At 38.8% G+C, this 27,510-nt stretch overlaps 2 protein-coding genes and 1 long non-coding RNA gene across 9 annotated transcripts in view; 2 read left to right on the forward strand and 1 right to left on the reverse strand.

Moving 5' to 3' along the window:
* Nucleotides 1-719: 719 nt before the first annotated feature.
* LOC138028879 (uncharacterized) lies at nt 720-10,961 on the forward strand. The gene is made up of 5 exons (XM_068876500.1): nt 720-878; nt 4,122-4,291; nt 6,214-6,411; nt 7,013-7,112; nt 8,721-10,961. Exons 1-5 carry the CDS (start codon nt 806-808, stop codon nt 8,960-8,962), a joined length of 783 nt encoding a protein of 260 aa, XP_068732601.1. The 5' UTR covers nt 720-805; the 3' UTR covers nt 8,963-10,961.
* Nucleotides 10,962-11,607: 646 nt separating this feature from the next.
* Nucleotides 11,608-27,510, forward strand: part of LOC138028881 (uncharacterized) — a 24,366-nt gene continuing 8,463 nt past the window's right edge. For 2 of the 7 annotated variants that reach the window (XM_068876502.1, XM_068876508.1), the window contains exons 1-2: nt 18,001-18,199; nt 25,889-26,031. In XM_068876502.1, the coding sequence (XP_068732603.1) occupies nt 18,127-18,199; nt 25,889-26,031 (216 nt within the window). In that variant the 5' untranslated portion in view covers nt 18,001-18,126. Of the gene's footprint in view, nt 11,732-13,229; nt 13,545-13,675; nt 13,694-15,538; nt 15,664-18,000; nt 18,200-18,260; nt 18,454-25,888; nt 26,032-27,510 lie in introns of those variants that run through there. The other 5 variants (XM_068876503.1, XM_068876505.1, XM_068876506.1 and 2 more) reach the window with 5 other exon arrangements.
* LOC138028883 (uncharacterized) lies at nt 14,932-16,291 on the reverse strand. The gene is made up of 2 exons (XR_011127757.1): nt 16,157-16,291; nt 14,932-15,655 (listed from the first exon to the last, which is right to left on the reverse strand). It is a non-coding gene; the product is annotated as an uncharacterized lncRNA (long non-coding RNA).

Here is a 27,510-nt window from a genome sequence, read left to right on the forward strand (position 1 = left end):
GGCTCTTTGTTAGCATGGTAATCTTTTACGTCATATGGATAACTGCAACTTGTTCAAAAATTATTAGTGTCTCATATGGTATACCATAACTTTGGCGTTACGTGAATTCAATCCTTGCGCTGCATTGATTAACCTGCTCCCTCTTTCATCGCTCAGAATATTCAGTTTCGCAAGTAAAATCGGTTTATAAGTATTAATTGGCACGCGCCTTTCTCTAAAATGACCGATCAAAGGAAAACTTGTGACTCTTTGCCCGTCATTTTCTCGCGCTTTAAACAGCGAGAGTACGTGGACTGTATTAAATAATAAATAATCAAATCTACGTTTATTTATTTATTTATTTATTTATTTATTTATTTATTTAATCTTTATTTATCGTCGGTACAATTCATCAGCAATATAAAACTGTATGTACAAATAAAAATTTAAAACCAAGTATAGATAAAACTATGTAAACTACATTAACTATCTTACTCAATATCAAAAAATAAAAGCTGCTTTCCATGAATGCCGTTGTATTTAAAACGGCGGCTTCATTTTTTTCTTCTGGCTCTGAATGGTTCATTTGCCTGATGTGACTGGCAGATGTAGAGACGGAAGCGAAGCGCATAAAATATTAGGTGTAGTGTTCCCAGAATCATAGTAAGATTCCAAGAACGTTCCAAAACCGGTCAAACAGGAATGGTGCCGAATTTCCACCAATCAGCTTATGAATTGACGAAGCCACGAGACCCTCGGCCTGAAGTTTCCTGCACAACTTGAGTCCATTGAACGTTTGGGTTCCTTTTCCAATTTTTTCGTAATTATGGCATCAAAACAAACTTACAGCGCTGTGGTTTTATATCTAATTTTCAGCCAGGTTATTTCTACAACTACGGGTAAGTCTTACATGATTTGAATTTGTTTTTAGCCTTGAGGTTAATTTCTATGCGAACCGTTCGCTGTTTTCTGATTCCTCAACTGTATGTTTTCTTTGTTTCCTTAAACGGTAACACTGTTTTCTCTGCCAGTTTGACAATGTTAGAATTCCATGAAAACAGAAACGATATTGGTCTCTAAGATTTGTTTTTATTCCTTAGAATGCCGTTGCCGCGATTAATACCGGGAATATTCCCGTAATTGCTTCTCGGAACTATCGTGGTCTTAAGTTGTCGTGATCGTGGTTGTTCTAAATGCAATGACTCAGTAGAACGTTCATTGAAATGAAAGTTTCGTGCATCGAGCCAACGGCAGAACCTTAGATACATTCTAGCGCATCCGCAGCTTAAAGCCAGTCACCGATTTTGTCAGCGTGCTCGGAAATTTCCAGCAGCATTCTTCGAGATCGGAACTTTCTGCACATATATTGCTTCACGATCTTTCGATTTCGACTGAAAGAGGTGATAGTGCTTTTAGCTGCAAGTGACCGTTGTAAAATTCTCTGATAAGGGAGTTAATTGCGTAAAGGGTTATCGCTCTTAGTCTTCGATGTGTAATTCTTGTGTTGCTCAAGATTTTTTCCTGTTAAAACTGCAATCTCATCTGGAATTTCCCTCACGTTTGACTGCGAAAAGCAGATCACGTTTGCCGACAATCGATGTTGGATAACCGGGTTCGCCACTGCGGGTGCTCTTTGTCAGTTAAACTTGGCACTTCGAGAAAAGTGAGGAGACTATCAATAAAATTAATATCTAATTGTGATGGATCAAAATGATAAATCTAGTTCTTACGAAACGTGTGATCATGATGTAAAAAAGGAATCCGCAACGAGAGTCAATACATATGACATACTGTTCTATGACTAACAAAGGCTCGGTCGAAGCAAGTTCATCTCTATCGGAGTTAATTAAGTCCTTCCTCTTCACATTATCTTACGTTAATAATTTATTATATGCTTGAGGATATTCTATGCTAAACGCTTGGTGCGATTTTTGTGCTAAAAGCGTTAGCAGAAATGCATCGTTCATTCGAGCGGAGTACAAAAACTTCTACGCAATACGTGGCCCGGAATGGTGGAATCCGCAATCATCGAATTTTGACCTAGTCAGGGGCTTAAGGCTTTTACTCGCTAAACTAGGGAAATTCTGAATTTTAGAAAACATTGAATCACATCATTAATTAATGGGAGCATGCAACTACAGAATGCAGGGTCACTTTTAATCATGGACCAAATGAGAGGAGGCTCATTTGGCTGGCCGTCGGCAGTAGGAATGATTTGTTTTGCGTTAAGTGTTGGGTTCAGATATTTAGCGGCTCGTTTGGCTCTTCTGGCTCGGCAGTGAATGTAAGAACGAGGAATAATTTGTATTGCGTTAATATATTTAGCGGCTAGTCTGGCTTGGCAGTGGATCAAAGAACGAAGTATAAGTTGTCAAGGGCACCCAACGAGAATGTAGTTCAAAACCACTTAAACATAGCATTGTTAAACGTATTTTAGCTTTTAAACGGCAGATTTAGGCATATTTTTATCCCCTAAAAATTTTTCATCTGTTCGGATTTCCTAGCTGAAAGTCTAGTGATCCGAAAATTATAGGGATAAAAACTTACCTTTTCGAAAATTTCAGCCAGAAAAAAGGTTCCGAAAATTCTAGGTGACCTTTTTAGGGTAAAAATCCGTTAAAAATGGGCAATTGTACCATGTTTTAGATGTTCGAAAATCCTAGGACAGGCAGGCAAGCAAGAAAATTTATTACAAATGTTCCGAAAATTCTAGATCTCAAATCGTCTTCCGAACAGATGTTTTCCGAAAATTGAAGTTGGGTGCCCTTGAGTTGTTTTGGTTAAGTGTTGGGTTCATATATTTAGCGGCTCGTTTTGCTCTTCTGGCTCGGCAGTGGATGTGAGAACGAGGAATAATTTGTATGATGTTTAGTCTCTTTGTCGGCACTAAGTCGCATTTTTATACGTGCCGAATGTAATTCTCGAATTATCTGCATGTAAAATGGGAAGTTTAAATCAATGAAATTCGACACTTGTGAATTAAATGTGACTTCAGTCGAATATTCGATTGACATTCAACAGCTGATGTGACGAATCAAATGCATAAATTGTGTTTAAATATATTTTAGCCATAACTCCACAGTTTCATGCTAAACGACAGGCGCGAGAAAGCAGTATGTGTACGAAATATATTTGTCTGAAGTGCGGAAATTTTTTAACCTCCAGCCTTCACTTCTGGTTAATCGACGGCACGAGCGAAGCCGAGGGACGCGTGTTGTGACATTTCTTTGTGACAAAAACAAAACCATAACAAGAGAACAAATACCGTCAAAAACCGTCTTCTCCTGGCCAATAGGGAGCTTACGAAACGACGACGCTACAAAACAATAGGTTTAGTGAGCAAAAAGAATGGCTCTGCACGTGCGTTTTACATTTTGGTCCATTTCTTTGCCGTCATCTCCTAAATGACGACGTGAAATGACCAAATTCAAGGTTCTGTGGACGACGTTAGCACATGACGATGAATTTTCAGTCCTCTCTCTACGCTTCCAATTCACTCATATTAGTTTAATTCTTCGACAGCTACTACACATTTTTAACGCGAAACGACATGAAGTAGTTTCATAGTGATATGAATAACGCGAACTCGTATTTTTAAATGTAGCCGTCGTCGTCTTCTTTCCGTAAGGTAATGCCCCGGGCGTAATGTGCTGCAATCTGCATGATAAGACGTCGTCTCCTGCTAACGCGAGTGATGTTTGAAAGGCATAGACAATAAAGAACCAATGTTGTCCGCCATATTGGCGGAGAAACTTAAGGCGGGGACTGGCAGTGAATTCAGTTAACCCTAACCCTAAATTTGAGTCGACTCAAATGGGAATTATATTCAGCACATGTAAATTGCGACGGACGTTTAAACCAAGCCTAATTTCACATGTTTTCCAAATTGGACCACCTATCATAAGTACATTACATTTTTTTTGTGTGTGTGTTAATTTCCATTCTGGAACAATTAATCTCTTTGATGGGCTTAATGGATTTCTGAAACTCAAATTTCCTCACATACACTATTTCATTTAAAATTATCCTTTTGCTTTACTTGGGGAGGTTCCGGCAATTTCCCCAAAATAGGATTTTGAAATAACTGCGCAATACATTCCACTATAAATTACCATTTAGTAAATGATTCTATTTTACTTTAGCTGACTTTGATGATACATATAACAGTGATTCGTACACCAGCGGAGGATATTGCTCTGGGTCGCCGTCTTCGAGCCTGAACCTTGGTGACGGCTGCAGCATGAGTGATGACTGTAGTACAGTCACGTGTAACATGAACTTTGCTAACCAGCAAATCACGTTCAAACTTGAGGTACAGTTTTTCATTTTGGTAAATTTTTAATCTCGGATATTGCGTTTCTAGCGTTCTTCAAGTTCAGGGCTCTCATGGTCACATGGTCAATTGTTAAATTGAAAAACTCCCGGTCTTTTTGTTTTCAAAGTTGAAGGAAATTTGGCTAACTCACGTCCAACAAACGCGGTAAGCCACCAGAGGAAGTGTTTTGAAAATGTTTTTGCAGCGGTCTGATGAATAAAGTATGTTGGAATGTTTGTGAATCATCCTAGGGAGGTTAGGTAGTGTTGGACTGTATGTGATATTTTTGATGGTTTCAGTTCGTCTTGTCATTGTGTTCCTAATCGCGTCAGACCGGGGAATGTCAGAGGCCCGCCGCGTATTTGGGTTTTGAGGAAGTTTCAGTCGTAACCACGGTTAGCTAGGTAGTTTGTTAGTTCATTTGTGTGTTGAAGTATGCGTCATGGCTGGAACAAATGCGGCATAGTCGGAGGGCCAAGCTATAAGGGTGGAGCGTTTGGCATGATGGGGGTGACAAGAAGGAGTGAGAAGATATTGATGTTTGTCGGTGGGTCTGGTGTAAAGATCTGTTTCTATGGAGCCAACCTTGATTGAAACCATGACATCAAGGAATGGTATGTTAGTGAAAGAGTGTGAACATGTGAATTTGATGGTGGAATGCAGGTTGTTAAGATAATCGACAAACATTTTCAGTTTCTCTGGGCCTTCGATCCAAATCATGAAAATGTCATCGATAAATCTGAACCATATCAGGTTGATGGGGTGCGTGACGGAGAGCGTTTTGCTCGAATTTACCCATCTGTGCAAGAAAATTAGCTAAATTTTGGTTTTGCTCCATGTATGCTAATGTAACCAGTATCACGTGACCATATCGCGGGCTCAAGTTTAGAGCTCATCAAGTTGAACTGTTTTTTTTTAAGTTGACAGCTGACTACGAACTGTGTTTTGATTGGATCGCAGGCTCAAGCCGGGTTATCTTATTGTAAGAATAAATATCCTGGGAGCTCTGCTTTTAGGCTTGGCTAAATCTATATATTAGAGCCGTGGCGTATTGCGTTTTGAAAATACAGCATTTTTAATGTCCAAATTTCGCCTTCCGTGTCACCAAGATAGTGGCTGTTTGGTTGGAAAAAATGGCCATTCTTTTTAACTTTCAACAGTTGCAACGTTTCAAGTCTTAAGAGATTGTGTTGATGTGTATGTGTACCACCAGTTCAGGAGTGAAAAGAACGCATTTTGATGGCAAAGCGAATTCAAAATGTTTCTGTTGATTTCCGGCGGCCATTTTGAAATGGCGCCTCCATAACAAAGCTCTTAAAAGTTACGTGAGACGTTTCGGCCAACAACTCAATAATGGTGTACCACACAGACTTAAGACTTTGAGAAGTTGTTAATGTATTAGTCATTTATAACATTTCGTTTTCTTGGCCTTTTTCATTGAACGGTTTAGAATTTTTTTTTTTGTTGCGTGAAAACGATCTATACATATTTCGTCAAAACCAAAGCACTCATCAGAGACCTACTACCGCACCAACTACCGCGTTAAATCTGGATTCGAGCTCCTCCGCGAATCCAGATTTCGCGCGGCCATTTTTTCGCGTGCCTTTCCTCTCTTCGAATGTAGGCTGAAATTAGATCTAAGATGTGGTTCTTTTGATGTTTAAAATGAAGAACATTTCAGAATATAAAGTCTATATATGTCTTTTGTGATTTCTGTTTGATATAAGTCGGCTTTAACGTGATTATTCCTCTTCCATAATGTACCAATAAAATTCTGTCGTGATTCCCTAGTTAACAAAAAATTGCCTCTGAGACTGCTAAAAAAGCTCAGATTTTTCAATGAACCGTGTCTTTAATCAGTAGTATTTGATGCGTCACTACTTCAGTAAGGAAACGATGTTGAATTATTCTGTCCTCAGGTCAACAAATGTGATGACCCAGTCTCAGCAACAGCCTCCATGAATGTCCCGGATCTGGGTATCACGTGGTCTAACACTTACACCAGTAACGATATCGTAGCAGTGCCCGGATTCACTGTCTCTTTGCCTTCTATCTTTTCTGCTGGTGTGTATGTACAAGTTGATCTTTCTGATGATGGATCCAATATAAATATGAAGGTAAGTTCTTCTTTATTTCACTCATACGAGACACTGCGCGTTGATAGTATATGATGCTCAATACTTGGCGAAAAAAGTTGTTCTGAATGAAAAAGCGAATTCGTTTTAAAGCCGGGGCTGCCCTGATATCAACTGACGATTGTAGCAAGAACGAGTTAGATTTTCCTCATAATATTGATTTTTGGTGGTTGGAATAATGTCTCCTTCGTCCCCGTAAGAATCTCCTCTCATCTAGTGAAATGTGCGACAAAATCATGAAGTCAAGAAAGTTGCTCTTGTTTTTATTCTGCCGAGTTTTCAGCTCGAATAAGAGGCCAACAAAGTAAAAGGTACTCAATCCCTTGAGGATTGGTTTATGGCACAAACGCGACCACTGTTTCTTTGTTCAGGGAACCAAACTTTGATGATATGATGTCATGCTATCAAAATGTCATTCAGACAAACTGAACCTCGAACCCAAGCTCTCTTCAAGGGGTGAAAAAGAGGAAGCTTGGGTTCAAGTTTGCTGAAATGTTGCTGGCTGCCTGACACTCCTAGCCGCCGGAGGCTGGGCATGAAGACTAATTCGTGAAAGAGAATGATTCATATTCAATTTCACCAGGTGAAACTGTTGGCGGGAGGAGATATCGCGGGACAAAGTGCTTATCCAGTCAAAGTCACTGTTCTAGATGGAGACCTGCCAATCTCAACCAACGATTGTGGCAAGTATTGCCTTTAATTGCACAGGCATATTTCAAATTATTTTAAGATATTGACAGAAACTGAGCAAACAGCTTTGTTTAACAAGATATATAGACCCTGATAGAGTTGTTTTCTATTCATTTATGTCTTCGTGCAAAAGAGAGCTAAGAAGTTACTTTTTTGCGAGGAAACGCGTGCAAAATATCTTTCGAGAGCAAATCACACCAGAAGTTATCGATTTAAAGGAACTGACAACCTCGAAAACCTTGCCAAGTAGTTTGTCAGAGCTATTCAAGGTCGATCTTCGCACGCGCATAAAGAACGAACAAAGCATGCAATATAGCACTGAAAGAGATAAATTTCACTTTCCCTTTAGATATATATTTCAAACTGACTTTGTACTAGAAGGGTCGTCTGACACACCCTGCAAAAATTGGAAGTGCATCGAAAAAAGGAGAGAGGCTGAGGTGGCCTAAAAAGGAAATTACTCTTCGAGGGTCACCATGATGGAATAAACAATTCCACCAGTAAAGAAAATGAGAATAGATAATAAAATGAGCGTTAATTGAATATGACTACCTTATCAGGCCTTATCAACATTAAGTCTAAGGTAGGAAGAAAATTCCAGGTCGATTGAGTTAACAGGGTTTGAATGTTCAAAGGTTGATAATTTTGTCTCCACTACTCAACTGGACCAACAAAACAATAATATTTGGGCTTATTGTCCAGCCAAGTCACCATGTCATGTATTCAGCATTGGAATGGGTAAAAAACATTTATACATCAACTCTATATAACGAGAAGACCAATGCACCAGAGCCGGACCCGAAAACCTCTAAAAATCAGTGGATGGTAAAAACCGGGGAACGTGTGTCCCCCCCACCCCGATCAAGGCAGTGGTGCAACCCTTGGGGTTGTTCTAAGGTATTCTTATTGAAAAACACTGTTTACATAATTTAATTGAACGCTATCATATACAATATACAATTTTTTTGGCACGATATAACGATAAACGAAACTGGACTTATGCACGCGGCGAAGGATGACCGTAGAATGACTAAGTCTACTAACGCCCGCAAACTACAAACCTAAATCCCACAAACCACTGCGCACCTAACACGGCTCTCCAGGCCTCTGATACGTGCCGGCAAAATAGCAATTTATGCTAATTTAAAATCATCACAAATTACATTTCTCACCACCATTTGATTCTTCTATACTAATGACCACGTTTTCCTAACACCGAGAGCTGCCGAAGAACTGAGCCTCAATTCTATGTTCTGTGCATGTTGGTGAGACAGGTGTATTTAATAATAATAATAATAATAATAATAATAATAATAATAATAATAATAATAATAACAATAATAATGATAATGATAATAATAATGATAATAATGTGTTTATTAACATTTCCACAGGGTGGCTCTTGTATGTTAATGACTAACTATAACCCTCCTAACCCTTCGCCCAGTTGTCACCCAATAATGAATTAATTCCATTTTGTGTTCTATTTTGGCCTCTTTCATTAACAATCGTTTAGTCCCAAGGCCAAGGCTGAAATTAAAATTAGCATGTAGTGGTAACAATTTTCTTTCGGTGATCGGACCGAAATTTCCCTTCTTTAGGAATCTTTGGTTGGTGGCTTGATTTGAGTGATTTTCTTAAGGCAGCAGTGATCATTGGACCAATAATATTCCTCGTTATTATCATCACCTGTTGCTGTTGTTGCTGTGGCTGTTGCGGCAATTGCTGTAGGTCCTCGCCTTCCACCCGAGGGCAGGTGATCGTCACTGCAGGGGCTCCTGCTGTCATGGCAACCAATGTTAAGAGTACCGTCCCGATGCGACGGCTGGTTGAAGAAGCTTGAATTCGACGATTTGTTCATTTGCTGCTTTTTACTGTTTATTGCTTTTTAGAGGATTTCATTCACAACGGAGAAGTAGTTGCGATTGAAAACGTAGAACATTGCAATTCCTTCTCAAGATGGCGACCAGACATTTCGCGAAGGCTTTCACTTTTGAAAATACCTCAATTCAAACGGACCATTCGGATCTTGCTTCGGGTATTGGATTGAATACATTATTTGTGGGTTGTTGTGTTTCGAACTGGCATTCCTTATTTTTTCCTTTTTTATATCATCAGTGTCTTTTGGTGATCTCCTACACGAAGTAGAAGCTGTTTTCTGTTAGCGCGGTTTTCAATTGAGTGTCGAAAGTAATTAGCGAATTGCTTTGGTTTTGCATTACTTCGCTCAGTGATTCGTTCAAAGTTCTCGCGCTACTTTTTCAACCAATCAAAAGTGAAACCAAAACCAATAGTGGCTCGAGAGTCCACATTTTCCCGCGCTTTGTGTCGGCTACGTGTAATTACGCGACTTTTGATTGGTCAAAGTAATTCCTTTGATTTTGGTTTTACGACACGCAATTGAAACTCGCACTAGTTTTTCACCTAATTTTTTAGGGCTGATTTACACGATACGATTTTGTCGCATGCGACAAGCTCAAGACAGGCCTACGACATGACTTACGATTGTCGCAGCGTTTTAAAACATGTTTTAAAATACTACGACATTTTTTCTGAAGTACACAGCAATCGTAAATCATGTCGTGGGCCTGTCGTAAGCCATTGTCGCACGCGACAAAATCATACCGTGTAAACCGGCCCTTACAATGCAGCAAAAGTCGCGCCAAATTTGGAAATATTTCGACGTGTAATTTTCACTTGGTGTCCAACTTCTTTGGAAGGTTTTTTTTAACGAGTGCGAACTTTCGCGGACCTGTGGAGGACCGCTTTTACACACGTAACTGGCTGCCGTTTGGGTTCGGGAGACACAAGAAAGTATTTTCCTAAAGACTAAATTCAATCCCCGGGGCCAACATACCATCCCTGACTTCATTATACCAAGAGGACCGGCGCATTGCGTCCGTATTCCTTGATTTTATGTTGTGGTGAAGATCAAATGGAAAAGCATACCAGCGTATTGTCTGTTTTCACAAGACTTCACGGCCGCCGTTTTGGTGTCCCTAAACGAAGACGGTGGACATGTTTGTGCCTCATCCAATTGAATTTGACCACTATAATTATGTCACAGTTCTCCTTTCTTTTCAAGGCTGTCGATCACGTGAGAGAAAACCACGCGGGATTAGGGGAGATTTTCGTAAATGAATTTTCTTGTTCGTTAAATATATCCCAACAAGAGAGAATGAGGGGAGAGAACACATCCCCATGCCAAATGGCAGCCATTTTAAGTCCCGAGGGACTGAAAACTTTTGTCTTGCATCCCCTGAACTCGCTTCCAAACACATCAAGTAGAGGCTCTAGGTACGAACTCTATTGTCTTTGACCAGCGTGAGCGCCGGGTGAGAAGGTCCATAATAGTTTTTTCGATCTATTTTAAGCTTTGCGCCGTCGGGTCCTGTGAAAGCTATTTTGGTCTCGTTCCTATGCTCGCGCAGCCAATGATAACCAATCAGGTGTCTCCCTGAAAACAGCTGCGCAGCCTGACCACGGACTAAATTTAGATTGAAAAAAAAAATTACTAGAAGAAGCCCATGTATGGTGGATGTGTTCGCTTCCCTAATCCTCTCTTGATGCCAACCACTGAAACTTGGGGATGTGATGAAGCTCTGGTTGGCATTCAGAATACAGTTGGTGACTTCAAATGTTAAACCTGTCATGCAATATTTGGTCTTTTAACCAATTTTTCTGTCATGTCTTTTTTTCTTCTCTTTTTTGGGACCTGCCGGCATTTCGTTGTGTTTGTAGTTTAGTTACAATCTAATAGTAGTGCACGTTACAAAAAGTGAGCTAAAAACTATTTAGTTTTGCTGTATTTGTTGACATTTTAATAAAAATGAGTACCAGTTGCACATTGCACAGGCTAACTATTATATCAAAGGTCGCAAAAATGGAAAATTCACTTTACCACGGTGGGACTGGATAAAGCATGAAATTGAGGCCAATGCAGGCGAATATAAGTAATTTACATTTCAATCTAAGCCTCAGAGTCTTCTCGACTTTCCAGTCTAACTGTACGAATCTGAACCTTGACCGATTCCAAGAAGACCCTGCGTCTGCATAAGATCATATTCTCACATCAACTTCCCCTCACTCCTCCCGTAAATGCGCGCTTTGCACGTGTTACGACATCTTTTTAAACACTCGCAATGCATCGTAACTTTAATCTTCTATAAGGGCATTCCGTTGCAAATTCCTTTTCCGAAAAATCTTTCTCTTACAAGAGGACCTTCCAACGGCCATACTATACTACAGAGACTACAATGTTAGCAGTGACTTCCCTTTTCATGCAAATCTTGCGATATTTTTTATTCCCAGTTAAGTAGAAAAGCGAGATAATAAACATTCTGGTCTTGGTACTAAGATGAGATTTACTTACTCCCAAACAAATCAACTTGCCGGTATAATACTAGTATCTCACTTTCGTGAGGTTAACACAAAGTACAAGTTGCCGAAAACCGCTTCAATACATTTTGTCATGGCAAATCAGGGAATTCTGCTCGTTTATTTTCTCAGTTCGATAGGGAAGATCATGTTTCATTCTTGAAGAAACAAGTGACATCCTAATCGATGAAAGTATGAAGGAAACCCGGCGGAAATTGAACAGTTCATGTCACAGGTGAGCCATTTTATGTACTTGCGCCTGCAGTCGCTAGCTGTCTACTTCGAAAGTGGAGCATGCGTTAACATTAACATTCCTCAAACGTCCATTCATTTGGAAACCACTAAAGGTTAAAGATACGGAACAGTCATCAATAATCTATTTTCGAAGTATTAAATATTCAGCATGATAGTGAGACAATAGAAACATGTTGGAATGAATGTGACAGTGTGACCCTCCCTTTGAAAAATCCTGGGTACGCCCATGAGTGGAATATTTGGCGACCTTCTTTCCGGCTAAAGTTCACTCAGCTCTCCATCCTTCCGAGGTCGGTAAAATGAGTACGAGCATGCATGGACTGCTTAGAAGAGGCTGCTACATGCCTGCCATATGCTGCCTGTATATGCTTCCAGTCCGCTGGGGGTAAATTGATCATTGTAAAGCGCCTTTGAGACGTTTGTGATAAAGGCGCTATATAAATGTACCACTTAACATTTTTTTTTTACTTTTTTTTTTTTACCTTTGAACTTCTATAGTGGCATGCGTTCGAGACTTATTCGCTCTGACGAAGGCCTCACGTATTCGAATTTCTTTACCGTGGTCAATTTACCATATCAACTCAGTTGATAAGCTTATTTCTGTGCAAACGAACTTGGCCTACAAAAATTAGATTCTGTGAAATCACTGATAGGGACAAAATGTGCCAGCGTATTACTTTTGAAAATGTTTTTTTTTTGCGTCGATATATAAAAAGACTTAAATAGCCAATAAAGGAAAATGCTCACAGACTTCGATACCTTTTTGACAACAGTGCTCATAACACGATTAGCCGTGGATGTCCTGTGGCATCACCTTTGGGGCCGCACATACCCACATATATATAGCCCATATAGGGGAGTAAACCCCTCCCCCCTAACCCCCCGCGGGTGGATCAGGTACCTGCACTGTTTAGGGAAGTCGGATACCAAGGAGAACAGGAGCTACTTTTCAAAGAACAGATTTGAAATCCGAAAAAAAGAGTACAGCAAATAAACAACAGCAACTCTTCCAACTTCTTCCAACAAGGATTAACTTGAGTATTGAGCAAAAAATCATACATTCGGAGCTAAATCCAAAGGGGCGGATCTAGGGGGAGGGTGCAGCAGGTGCCCACCCCCTCCCTAACAAAAATCCTCGATCCGCCCCTGATTTAGATGTGTTGTCGCTGCAGTTAAGCCCTGTTGACTGGGGTGCCCACTTGGATGGGTAACCACCTACCACATCCCGTTTTGTGCATTTTTTTTCCTTTCTTTTTCTTTTTTTAAAATTCTTGTTTCAGTACGTCAAACCGAAGCAAAAAAAAAATCAGACATCCGCATTGTTTGGGGATACAAGCAAACAACAGGAATGAACAAAAAGAACAAGAGAAACAATCAACAAAACAGTGTGTTCTTTACGGTCACCCATCAAAGAAATAACCCTATACAATTCAACAAAACTTAATTTCAGAGATAAACAAAAAAAAAACAGTTAAGTCTAAATTTATTCCAATTATTGCTGCACGAGTGTAGTTGTCATTGAAGTTAAGCCCAGTTGGTAGCAGTTATCACTTTAATGGGGTGATCACCTAACGTACAATTTTTGTTTACTATTTTTCTTGTTTTGTTGTTTTGTTTTGTTTTGTTTTGTTTTTTCTTTTTTTTTTTTTTTTTTTGATTCGCTTCAATTTTTACAACAGTACTTATAAGAGAGCTCTAAAAGAAAAATTGCGGTGGATCTTCTACCCGCACTGTTTGGAAAAACAAGCGCCACTGTCCAGAGAACAGAGACAATGAAAGTCAACAACAAAACGGTGTGTATTAACAGTCGCCCTTTCAAGCAGTAGCCCCAACCAGCCGGGCTAAACTTCAGTGACATGCAAATGCAAACAGAAATGCGACTAAGCTTGACACTGAGGATGCTTCCGAACTTTGGGTGTGGTCTTCCTGTGGCATCTTCATTGTATGTATGCCTATTTCATGAACATTTTTTTTCCTAATGATAAAGGGATCTGCAAGTGAATGAGACAAGCAATCTGCTTGTCTCAAAGGAGGACGGATTCGTGAAAGAGATTTCGGGCTCTCAGATGCTCAATTTATCATCGTCATCATCACCATCATCATCATCATTATTATTATTATTATTATTATTATTATTATTATTATTATTATTATCATTGTTATTAGACAGGGACATTTACGGTACAAAGCTCCTCGCCTGACTCGCGCTGCCATAAAAAAACAAGTCTTGTTCAGAGACATACTAAAAAGATAGCGACATGTGACGCTAAAATCAGAAGTTGTGGGATGGTTAATGGGCTTCCAAATTTGCCTTTCATGAAACGGACAGATGATACGTATTCTAGTACGGATATTAGGGAGAATGAAAATTGCATTGAATTTATCCCCTCCCTCATGTGCTGCTACCTCGACGTGGTGAGGGAGCTTGTGTGCCTCTATGATCCTGTGAGTTATATCGGTGGGGGCTTAATCTAAGCTCACGGCAGGTTTAACCAAGCCGAGCAGGTTACAGGGGAGAGGACAGATTGACGAGGGGGAGACCAGCCCATCCTGGTTACTGAAGCTATAACCAAAATACCGAGACAAACCCAAGGCTAATCGGAAACTTCAGCCAAATCAATAGTACCATTATTGCTCCAGATGAAAGACGTATCTCGCGATTCCGTGACCTCGCGGTACCGGTGCGACGCTCTAACCAATTGAGCGATGAAGCCACTCACGTTGGGAGCTGGTCATTTGAAGGTTCTAATTTTCCCGTAAGGAATTAATCAATGAACGAAATGATATATGAAATGAATCATATAATGAACTGTGGATAAGAAATCAAGTAAAGCTATGATCCTCGCAGTTATGGTCGCAATTTTAGAACCCACAAATGACCAGCTCCCAACGTGAGTGATTTCATCGCTCAATTAGTTAGAGCGTCGCACCGGTATCGCGAGGTCACGGGTTCAAACCCCGTTGAAGTCCTGAATTTTCCAGGCTTCTCTACGCAATTGCTAAAATTGCGACCATAACTGCGAGGATCATAGCTTCACCTGATTTCGTATCCGCATTTCAGTATATGATTCATTTCATATATCATTTCGTTCTTTGATTGAAAATATTAGAATAACAGTATTGTTTTTGTTATTTGATATGATAGCCCTAATATGGCCCTTAAATGAAACATACTCTTGACACAACAAAATTTACAATTTTGTTTACTAAAATTGCTGATAAGGTTTAGACAAAAAGCGTTTTGAAAATTGGTTCATCATAGTTATGCTATAGAAATTCTATTTTCCTAAAACGAACGGAATACTTTGCCGGATGACGTTTGTAGAAACACAGATTATAAAACTTCAGAGTATTATTTCGCGTACACAATCGAGTAAAAGCCATGGCTTGCGAGTCATCTGTTGTAAACTGGTTTGATATTGTTTCTTTGTTTATACTCTCTTTAGTTTAGGTCTCGTGTATCACTACACGAAGTAAAAAGTTCTCCGTCAATCGTTCGTAACCAAACGTATTCTCGGTTTTCACATGACGTCACGACCGCCATGTTGGTGCCCCTAAACAAAGAAAAGGCGGCCATGTTGGTGCCCCGACCAAATCCTCCGGGAATTTAACTCTATTATTATGCAAACGCTTCCTTTTGTTTTCGTTGAAAAACATGGCTGTTGATCACGTGAGTGAAAACCAGCAATAGGGGAAGATATCCGTTTACAAAACATTGCTTTTGTTATTCAAATGTGCCAACCACAAGAACAAAAGATCCTTTGTTTCGTCAGCCAATGAGGCTCTGGTTGGCATTAATGACAATAGTTGACGTCGTCCCTGTTGTGGTGTGATTTTCAGGATCCTTCCAGCTGGAGCGTGTACCAGTACATTCTTCTGGAACTATTTGCGGCAACTCATATTACTGTTAAGGTAAGAAATAAAACTTTATTAACTAATCTTATAATCCATTTGTAAGTCTAGAGAATGCTCCATAGACCATGGTTATCTATTGTGCATCTATTCGTTGATTGCACTTACGTGATAAGCCGGCCATGTTGGTGCCAAAACAATAGAAAAGGCGGCTATAAAGACCGCTTTCTTGTAGGTTTCTTATATTAATTTCTGAGAGTTTAAAGAGTTTCAACTCCCCTTGAACCAACACTGACTAAGGTAAAAGAGCCGTCTTGTTCGTAATTTCATCATCTCCATCTTTGTAATCGACGTCATTTCGGATAAGGACTCTGAACCATAGGCCCGTCTCACATGTAAGTCTCTCCACTCGAAAGACTGATCTTCTAAATGGACTACTGATCGACGAAAACAGTGAATAACTACCAACGGTCAAAATAGAGGAATCTAAGTGCTGAAATTAGTAAACTGGGAAGCAGAAAGATTATGAGAGATGTGCGAAATTATCATGTACCTGGATATCCGTAGCATACTATGATTTCAGGGGAGGGTTGAGAGACAATTGGGACTTGTCCTTCAACAATTGTTACGTTGTAGGTTGTTTGTCAAACCCGCTAACAAATCAACCTGATGACACAAAAACAACACAAGTTCAGATACATTTGCTAATTTTTAAGAAACATAACAAATACTTCTTTTACAAAGAAGATAAACAACTTCCATAAACTAACATTGAGAAGATCCTGAACCGTCATCAAAGAAATTGACAGATCAGGAATGCTTAATAATAAGGAGTTTGAGAAACGACGACGGCTACAACTACGACAACCCCACAAAACAATAATATCAATGGTTAAAAGAGCATAAATAATCGTGCTGCACGTGCAGCACGGATTTTGGCAAGTATGTTTGTGGTCGTCCTCCGCATGACGTCAATTGGCACGCGTTGCGCCACGGTTGGCAGCACTTTGGGTCGCTCTCTTATATATTACTTTTTTTAAGTATCTTAAGCCTGCAGAAGTATTACCGCGAGGTATACTTCATTTTAAATATATAATTGTTGGTATTCCTATTTTCGAATCAGACGTACAACGCTCCTACGTGAATTCTTCATAATGTTTACTCGCACAGCTTTGCTTAGCTTGGGACAACAATGCCTAAATAATGCCTTGATGAATCGTGTTCCTACACAAGTTTTTGACCGCTTAAAGTCACTTGGCCTATTAAAGAACAGAAGAACGAGTAGAGCTGGACATACTGTCCGCCTATGTCGCCTAAATTCTGCAAAGAAGATCGAGTCTTGGACACCATCGAATACTCGCCATTATACTCATTGTATATGGCCATATGAGAGAGGACACGTTCCAGAAAATTGTATCCAGGTACTCCCTGTAACCCAATCGAAAACTTCGATACCGTCGCTCCTTCTTTCTAACGTATGCCACATAAGTAATAAGGTTGATGAGCTTCAAGGTGTAGCGGAAATCAACAACGCTTCTATTGCTATTGTTACTGAATCATGGCTGACAAGCGAAACCCCGTCGTCCAGTATATCAATTGGCGAATACAACATCTACAGGAAAGACCGGAATAACTGAATATCAACACCAGTCTATGGCTATGGATCCAGAGTTTCCTGACAGACCGCACACAACAAGTGAAACTCCCTGGAGCTCTCTCTACAAAAAGTTGTTGCCCAGCCGGTGTCCCGCAAGGGTCCGTAATCTCAACGCTATTATTTAATATGTTTATCGATGACATCGATGATGCCTTACCTGCTAACCTCCACGACCGAGTCCGTGTATGCAAATACGCGGACGACTACACCTTTATGAGTCTATCTCTACCAACGACGAGTCTTCTATGCAAGTTGTACTTAATAGTATACATGAGTGGACAACATCCAACCACATGCTAATAAACAGCAAGAAGACAAAGGACATGTTATTGACCTTCAGAAAGTCACCTACTACTCCTGATAGTCTTCATCTTGGAAACTGTGAGCTTAAAAGAGACAATGTTTTTAAATTGTTGGGAGTCTGGTTCCAGGACGATCTCCGTTGGAATCATCACATTGAGGAGATGACTAAGAAGGCCAACAAAAGGTTATTCCGCCTGCGTGAATGTAGGAAAGCCAATCTTCCTAAAGACGTTGGAATTACGTTGTATCGGCTATTGCTCAAAATATTTATATAAAGCGGCGGCTTCATTTTTTTCTTCTTGCTCTGATTGGTTCATTTGCCTGATGTGACTGGCAGATGCAGAGACCGTGAAGTAAAGCGCATAAAATACTGGGTGGAGTGTTCCTAGAATCAAAGTGAGATTCTAAGAACGCTCCAAAACCGGTCAAACAGGAATGGTGCTGAATTTCCACCAATCAGCTTATGAATTAACGAACTCATGAGACCTTCGGCCTGAAATTCTCTGCACAACTTGAGTCCATTGATCGTTCCATTTTTTCGGTATCTTAATTTTCTCGTAATTATGGCATCTAAACAAATTTACAGCGCTGTGGTTTTATTTCTAATTTTCAGCCAAGTTATTTCTACAACCACGGGTAAGTCTTACATGGGATTAATGGGATTAATTGCTATGCGAACTGGTATAGCTAAAACGGACCGGTGATTTTCTGATTCTTCAACTGTATGTTTTCTTTGTTTCCTTAAACAGTAACATTGTTTTCTCTGTCAGTTTCACAATGTTAAAATAGCTGCAAGAATTCCATGAAAACAGAAACGATATTGGACTCGAAGATTTCTTTTTATTCCTTATTAGAATACCGTTGCTGCAATTAACACCAGGAATATTCCGGTAATTGCTTCTCGGAAATCTTGAAAAGTTCTTCGTTAACATAATCGTGATCGTGGTTGTTCTAAGTGCAATGACTCAGTATAACTTTTATTAATTGAAATGAAAGTTTCGTGCGTCGAGCCAACCGCAAAACGTGAGATGCATTCTAGCGGATCTGCGGCTTAAAGCCATTGACGAGTCGTCAGCGTCCTCGGAAAATTCCAGCAGCATTATTGGCAATCGGCAGTTTCTGCGCATATATAGCTTCACGATCTTTCGATTTTGGCTGAAAGAGGTGATAGTGCTTTCAGCTGCGCGGTAATCGTTGTAAAATTCTCGGATAAAGGAATTGACTTAAGGGTTATCTCTCGTGATCATCGATCGTTGATTCTTGTGTTGCTCAAGATTTTTTCCTGTTAAAACTGCAATTTCATCGGGAATTCCCTCACGTTTGATTGCGAAAAGCAGATCACGTTTGCGGACGGCAATCGATGTTGGATGACTGGGTCCTCACTGTCTTTTTGTCAACAGTTTAATTTCTGCTCTTAAAATAGTTAAACTTGGCACTTCGAGAAAAGTGAGGAGACTATCAATAAAATTAATATCTAATTGTGATGGATCAAAATTATAAATCTAGTTCTTACGAAACGTGTGATCATGATGTAAAAAAGGAATCCGCAACGAGAGTCAATACGATTAAAAATTGAAGCGCAGCCAGGATTAGGCATATTAAAATACAATAAAAAACGTTCTCTGGCTAAAAATTTTCAAAAAGAATATAAGCTTTCGGCTGTCGATCTACAGCCTTCCACGGATAAAACGTTGAATGTGAATTAGTGAAATATATACAGAAAAGGCGAGATAAAAATGATAAAAAGAACAGAGTAAAGGTATGAAAAATGGTGGCTATTGTTTAAAAAGAATTTTATACTGATTAGGAATCGGCTTAAAGTTATTGTCAGCATGCTTGGTAGAAGAGGTGTGCCAGGCCTCTAGAGTTTTCCTAACACGAAAAGAGCCTTTATTTATGATGATAAGATATACAAACAGATCCATGGTTGCGCGATGGGTAGCCCCGTCAGCCCTGTGGTGGCGAACTTGTGCATGGAAGCGATCGAAGAAATGGCCATTAACACGTCTGAAGTACAACCTAAAGTATGGAAACGCTACGTGGATGATAGCTTCTGCATCATCAAAAGAGATGCTGTTAATTCTTTTCATACTACACTTAATTCCATCGATCCACACATCTTATTCACTATTGAAGAGGAATCTGACCAACAGATCGCCTTCTTGGATACTTTGGTTTCTCGCAAGGATAACACGATCACTATTGATGTTTACCGCAAAGCAACTCACACGGACAGATATTTAGACTTTTCTTCTCACCACGACAAACGCCACAAGATCAGCACAGCTGAGACCCTCCTACACCGCGCAATTAAACTCCCAAGTACACCGCAAGGGAAAAATACCGAAATCAATCACGTCTTTGATGCTCTACGAGCCAACAACTATCCCTCCTTTGTTATTTCCAATATCTTAAAGCAGAAATTTTCCAAACCAACCACACATGCCATCCCTTCACCTGAAGAATTGGTTGGCATGTTTTTTAAATGGTTTACGCCTCAAGAGAACCCTAACGGTTTTGCTGTCCTTCCTTTTATCAATGGTGTTACGCAACCTCTAACAAGAATTCTTCGAAGACACGATATCCGAGTTGTAAATAAGCCCCTCAAGACTTTACAACAAGAATTCCTTTCTCCTAAATTCAGACCAGCTATTGAACACCAACCCAACGTGGTTTATAAAATACCCTGTGCCGATTGTGATTGGTGTTATATAGGTGAAACTGGCCGTTGCTTTGAAACCCGCAAGAAAGAACACGTTAGGAATGTAAAAACATGTGCTAATGGGTCAAACATTGCGAAACATGCGTGGTCTTTCGGTCATCGCATTGATTTCAACCATTCTCGAGTTATAGACAAAGGCTCTTTTCGTGTTAGGAAAACTCTAGAGGCCTGGCACACCTCTTCTACCAAGCATGCTGACAATAACTTTAAGCCGATTCCTAATCAGTATAAAATTCTTTTTAAACAATAGCCACCATTTTTCATACCTTTACTCTGTTCTTTTTATCATTTTTATCTCGCCTTTTCTGTATATATTTCACTAATTCACATTCAACGTTTTATCCGTGGAAGGCTGTAGATCGACAGCCGAAAGCTTATATTCTTTTTGAAAATTTTTAGCCAGAGAACGTTTTTTATTGTATTTTAATATGAGAGTCAATACATATGACATACTGTTCTACGACTAACAAAGGCTCAGGCGAAGCAAGTTCATCTTGATCGAACGGTTAATTAAGTCCTTCTTCTACATATTTTCTTACGTTGATAATTTATTATATGCTTGAGGATATTTTCTGCTAAACGCTTGGTGCGATTTTTGTGCTAAAAGCGTTAGCAGAAATGCATCGATCATTCGAGCGGAATACAAAAACTGTTACGCAACCGGCGTGGCCCGAAGACTAGATGAATCATCTTTACCTTCCTTTGCTTAGCTTCAGTCCATCTCAAGCAAGTTTGACGACACATCCTCTTCAAGGGCTTATTCTGAATTTGGCTTCACAAATTAAATTGAAATAAAAGATAACAAAGTATGGAGACTATTTATTGTTCAAAGCAGTGCTATTTCTAACATTCATCTAGAAAAATCTGCCGCGTCACAATGCACAATTATGTGGCTAGCCTAGCCACATAATTATCCATTATGAAATTCTTACACTTTTTCAGGTTGTTAATTGACATATTATGCAATTGGGAATCCTTATGTTATATAAGGCCAGATTGCCACCATCATTTTGATGCTAGCGGGACTTCAAACGCGATGTTTGACGAGTTAGCCGAAAGGTCTCTGATGAGTCCCTTGGCAGGGATGAAACATACGTGTGTAAGGCTAGCCACATAATTATCCAAAGAGAACGAATACCGTCAAAAGCCCTCTTCTCCTTTGCCAATAGGTAATGCCCCGGAGGTAATGTCGTCTCCTGTTAACGCGAATGATATTTGAAAGGCATAGACATTGATTCTTTATTGTTGTCCACCATATTGGCGGAGAAACTTAAAGGGGGGACTGGTAGTGAACTCAGTAATAAATGCAACTCAACTGAGGTGGCCGAACACAGTTTTCGCGCGCGCTCTTGCTAACACAATGCAGCGCACGCGCAAGGATTGCAAAAAAATTAACGTGGCTTCCCGGCGTGGCTTCAATACAGCAATTATTTTATTTGCTCAATGCTTCCGCTATCCGTACTATTTTTCCTCGTAATGGAACAAAGTGCTTTGATGGTTTTAGTCTTTTATGAGAAATGTTTGTTAGAAAAGGTAACGATGCAAAGAACTCCGCAATTTGCAGATTTTTCTTTATCGAATGCAGCGCATGCATAGTAAGTTACAAAATGCGATTGAATGCGGAATAGCTTTCTCGGAAATACGCCCATTTCTCGAGAACCACTCCTTAGAATTTAACGAAATTTGGCACGAAAATACTTTAGGAAATAAGTAACTAGAGTATTGAAAAAAATTTGAACTTTAACGGAGGAAATTCTAGATATTCCAGTGAAAGGATCAAGGGTTTTAGAGAAAAAGGTAAATGAAACAGGTATCAAAAACTGTGTTCAGCCACCTTATTCGGCACATGTAAAATGCGACGTTAAAACCAGGCCTAATTACACGTAACAATGGCCGTTTTTATACTAGAGACGCATAATCCGTCCAGACGAATTATGCGTCTCTCATGTTATCCGTCTAGTGTAAAGACGGGACGAACTATATGAGACGCATAATTCGTCTTGGACGAACCTGGGCGAACATTTTTTCTGCGTCTGTTAATTTCGTCTAGTATAAAGACGGGCACTAGACGCATAATGCGTCTGGACGAACTTTCCAGTTTAGTGCGTCTTCGAAGACGCACTAAAATAAATTCTTCGTCCAGACGCATAATGCGTCTTGCGGCCGTCTTTATACTAGACGGATTTAACAGACGCAGAAAAAATGTTTGCCCAAGTTCGTCCCAGACGAATTATGCGTCTCTAGTATAAAAACGGCCAATTACACAATAATTATACAATTATAATAACAATAATACAGCAGATGATGGTGGTGTTGCTGGCCAGCAATGCCAGGCAGCCAGTTAAAAGAAAAGATGCATTAAAATGTTCAGGTCAGGGATACAAGAACAAACAAACATAAATACACACAAAAATATAGATAAATAGAGTTAAGTAAACTACCAGGATATTAAAGTGACTAAAATTCTTACATTTCAAAAGAGTTTTATTATTTCAAAAGAATAGTTTTTATTTCTTATCTTAAAATTACAAAATCGATGTACAGAATTCTAGTAATCTTTGATAAATTGCTGTTTCATTTTTCTTTTAAACAAAGACAATGGAGATAATTTTAAAATATCTTCGTCAATGGAATTCCAAACTGAAGGGCCTTGGAATCTGATATTGAATATTCCGTAATCTGCTCTTGCTTTTGGGAGATAATAAGACTGTTTTGCAGCAAGCCTTGTATTATAGTTATGGAGCTGTTATTTTAGTGGAAAAAAGAAATAAAGACGGGTGGTAGTAATTGGTTATGATATTGATACATAAAGATTGCTAAATAAAAAGCTACTAGGTCCAAAAATTTTATAATTTCGAGAGATTTAAACAAGGGACTAGAGTGCCCATCGAATCTAGAGAAAGTAATTATTCGCATTTTTATTGCTTTGTTTTGCTGAAGAGTGGTAGTTATTTCTCCAGATAATTATTCCATAGGTCAAAAAAGGATATATAAGGGCATAATATAAGCTTAATAAAATATCTAGGCCAACATAATATCGGAGTTTAGAAAGGATACCAATGCTTCTTCAAAGTTTCTTGACAATACCTTCAACCTTGGTCCTTCCAATTTAAATTTGAATCAATTAGAATGCCCAGATACCTTTTACAGAATTCCTCCTTATATTTCTTGAGATTTATAGCCAGACTGAAATTGTGAGAGTGTAACCTCTTTTGAGGTGGATGGGAAATCAAAAATTTTGACTTTTCTATATTAAGTGAAAGCTTAATAGCAGAGCAATATGTGAATATTATTTAATTCAACATTTATGTTTGTTTCTAGCATGGAAAGAGTTTTACTTTTATAAAACAAATTTGCATCATCTGCAAAAAGATGAAAATCGAAGATATCTGAACAACAGTGAAAATCATTTATATATAATTAAAACCAATGACCAATGACCATTAATCAACGTGTAGATTATTTTACGTCCATAATGATGTATAAAACCATTAATAAATCTACCCCTAATTATTTACATAATAGGTTTGAGTATGTTAAAGATAAACATCAAATTAACACAAGATCTGCTGCAAGTGGAAACCTGTTTATACCTAAGCTATCTTCTAAGACAGGACAAATTAAAGGTCTTTCCTGTACAGGGGAGTAACAGCTTGGAACGGTTTATCAGTGGGCACTAGAAACTATAGTCTAGAAGAGTTTAAAAAATATGTGGCCGGAATCGTTTGTAATTAATATATTTGTAATTGATATATTCTGTAAATATTATATTCTAGTATATATATTTATTCTTCTATTTTTTATCTTTGTAATTTTTTTTATCTTACGCTTTAGTTCTTATTCCGCACAGTAAATTGTAGTTCTGTAGATAGAGGACCACCCTAATTAACTTAGTGTTAGCTTGGTGATATCCTCTGTAAATATTGTTATTATTATTATTATTATTATTATTATTATTATTATTATTATTATTATTAAAACAACAGTAGACCAAGTACTGATCCCTGCGGGATACCACAACTTACATTGCATTTAGAGGATGTTGCATTATTAACAGTAGCAACTTGTCGTTGGTCACTGAGGTAAGAGATAAACCAGTCTTTGGCAATACCTCGAATACCATAATACTCAAATTTATTAATCAAAATCTGATGATTGACGATGTCAAATGCTTTAGTAAAATCGAGGACTATATCACAGGAATAGCTTCGATCATCATGCAGTTGCTTTCTGAATTTTATTAATTAGCTCTGAAACCATATTGATTTTCAAATAAGATTTTGTTTTTTTTCTAAGAATTTGATTAGTCTGTTATAAACGAGTTTTTCTAAGAGCTTACTGAAGACAGAAATGAGGGAGATTGGACGGTAATTGCCCAAGCAAAACTGTAATCCCTTTTTGAATACAGGTATGATGTTTGCTAATTTGAAGTCACTGGGAACAACATCAGTTGAAAGGGAAGCATTAAAAACAATCTCCAGAGGTTTTGATATATAGGTTTTTAGTATTTTTAGTATGCCAATTGGAATACTGGATGGCCCTACAGACTTACCAGTTTTTAGCTGAGATATTTCGGTTTCAATTTCACTACATGTGGTGGGAAAAATATAACAACTATTGCATATTGGATTATTTAAATATACCATTGGGCTATTGGGTGCACATGGTATTTCATTTTCTAAATTTTTACCAATATTGGTAAAGTAATTATTAAATGCATTGGCAACAAGTTTAGGTTCAGTTATTTCAGAGTTGTTATCAATAATCTTATTGAGCCTCTGGCTAGTTTGTGGCTTACATTTTACTATTTGCTTAATGCCCTTCCAAATCCTTTTGCCATCCTTAATGTTTCCAAAAAAATATTCATTATAATATTGTTTTTTGCTTATTTTTGGAAGGTGGTTTAATTTATTCCTATGTAGCTTAAATTTTGCGTGGTAATAAATAAATTTTGTCTTAAGATATTTCTTCTAATAATTATTTTTACTTTGAATACACTATCGTAGAGCATTAGATATCCATGGTTTTGATTTGAGCTTTATTTCCCTCCTAGATTGTTGTTTGACTGTATATGTTTGTCTGTTATGCGAGAAAAATTTGAGTAAAAAGATTTAAACGTATTGCGTGCAGTGTCATTGGATACAAAAACACTTTCCCAGTCAATTAATTGAATCTCACTGAGTAAGACCTGCTAATCAAATTTTGAGTAACCTCTTTTGAATATTTTGACACTGCAAGGAAGTGTTGAAAATTTATTAAAAATTATAAAATTAGGAGGGTGGTCAGTGAGATCATACACTACGTTACCACTAATTGTAAAGTGCTCAAGTGAATTGAAAAAACCATTATCAATCAAAGTTGGGTGCAATATATAGGGCTGAAAAAAGTGTGAACTCAAGGGCAATTGATTTCTTAGATGGGTTTGGTGGATTTCTGAAACTCAAATTTCTCTTATACACTACTTGATTTTATGGCATCTAAACTACTCTTTTTACTTTACTTGTGGAGGTTCCGGCAATTTCCCCAAAATATGGTTTTGAAATAACCGTGCAATACTTTCCGCTATCAATTACCATTTAGTAAATGATTCTATTTTTCTTTAGCTGACTTTAGCAGAGGATATTGCTCTGGGTCGCCGTCTTCGAGGATAAACCTTGGTGACGGCTGCAGCATGAGTGATGACTGTAGCACACTCACATGTAACATGAACTTTGCTGACCAGCAAATCATCACGTTCAAACTTGAGGTACAGATATATATCGTATTATTTATTCATTTTGGTAAAATTTCAATCTCGGATATTACGTTTCTAGCGTTCTAATTTACTCAATCGAATCCGTTGCGGTTCAGTCAACTCATATCATATGACATATAACATATGACCTTACACGGTCATATCGTCAATTTGTAAATTTGAAAGAACGTCCGGTCTTCTTGTTTTCAAAGTTGAAGGAAGTTTGGCCAACTCACGTCCAACAATTGCGAATGGATTTAACATATTCAGTAGCACGCGCGGATATTTTGCCAGTTGCGTACAAGCGATGACAAGCTAAATTCTAGGGCTTTGCATCGTATTAAAAACAATTTCCTTCATTGAAAAACTCCCGTTCCGTCGACCGTTCCGTCCGTATTTGCCGTGTTCCAAACCGGTCTCACGGGGGCACTACATTTTGCGCGTCCTGTCGACCAAATATGGTAAAACAGTGTAATAGCGGAACAAGTATTATTGCAATCTCGTACCCAGAGTCCTCGGGCTTCTTGGTCAGCGGGTGAGCGCCCGGAAAGACTCTGGGATAATCGTTTTTCCCAGAAAACGTGGGTTCCGGTCTTATTACGTATGCTTAAGTTTAAACGGAAACAGAAAAGAGAAAACCGTAAACAGTAGAAATGGCGGGTTGAAAATGTTCGAGAAACAAGAATTTTATCCTTACACACAAAGAAACTGGCGAAATGATCATTGGCTTGCTGTAAGAGCAAGTGAAGGTGAAACCTCTGACGCTTTAGGTAAGTGTATTTTTAGCGTTTCAGCGTACATTCCATCGTTCAGAATGCCATCGTGCAAGCAACACGATCGACAAATTTTTGTGGAAACGACACAAATGTCCTCTTCTACTACAATTTGATGCTTCCGTAATTCTGAATGGCTTCGACAAGACCTTATTCCACGGATTTCTCCTCAAAGAGACTGATGTAATGTTTTCCCACGGTACTTTTGCAACAGCAACAGTAATCACTTTTTAGCAGCGTGGGAAAATTCCCGTGCGGTATAAGACATAATTCAAACCTCGTCGTTTTATTATTTTTGTGATTTATATATTTCTGAGGTAGGAAAAAACAAACGGCACTGAAACTAGTTTTAAATTTTGAATCTCCCTCCAAATTCTGGGGCTTCCGAACTACTTACCGACTTCCTGTCGGACTGCCATTGTTACGCATGCGGCCAATCAAAAATATAGTTCAAGTCCATTATCCCAGAGTCTCTCCGGGCGTTCACCCGCTGACCAAGAAGCCCGAGGACTCTGGGTACGAGATTGGTATTAGGCAGCTTAAGCACCCGCGTTTTTGTGACGCGGACGGCAACCGGAAGAGAACATTTCGCGTGCCATGACAGTGGTGTCTCCCAGATTTTTATACTTATCATCTCTAACGAGGAAAAGATACTTAGCAATGTAAATGTGATTGTGTAAAGACAAGTTAAGAGACAAAACAACTCACTTCCGGTTGC

The sequence above is a fragment of the Montipora capricornis genome, chromosome 13 (assembly GCF_036669925.1).
Source record: "Montipora capricornis isolate CH-2021 chromosome 13, ASM3666992v2, whole genome shotgun sequence".
NCBI classification, from domain to species: domain Eukaryota; kingdom Metazoa; phylum Cnidaria; class Anthozoa; order Scleractinia; family Acroporidae; genus Montipora; species Montipora capricornis.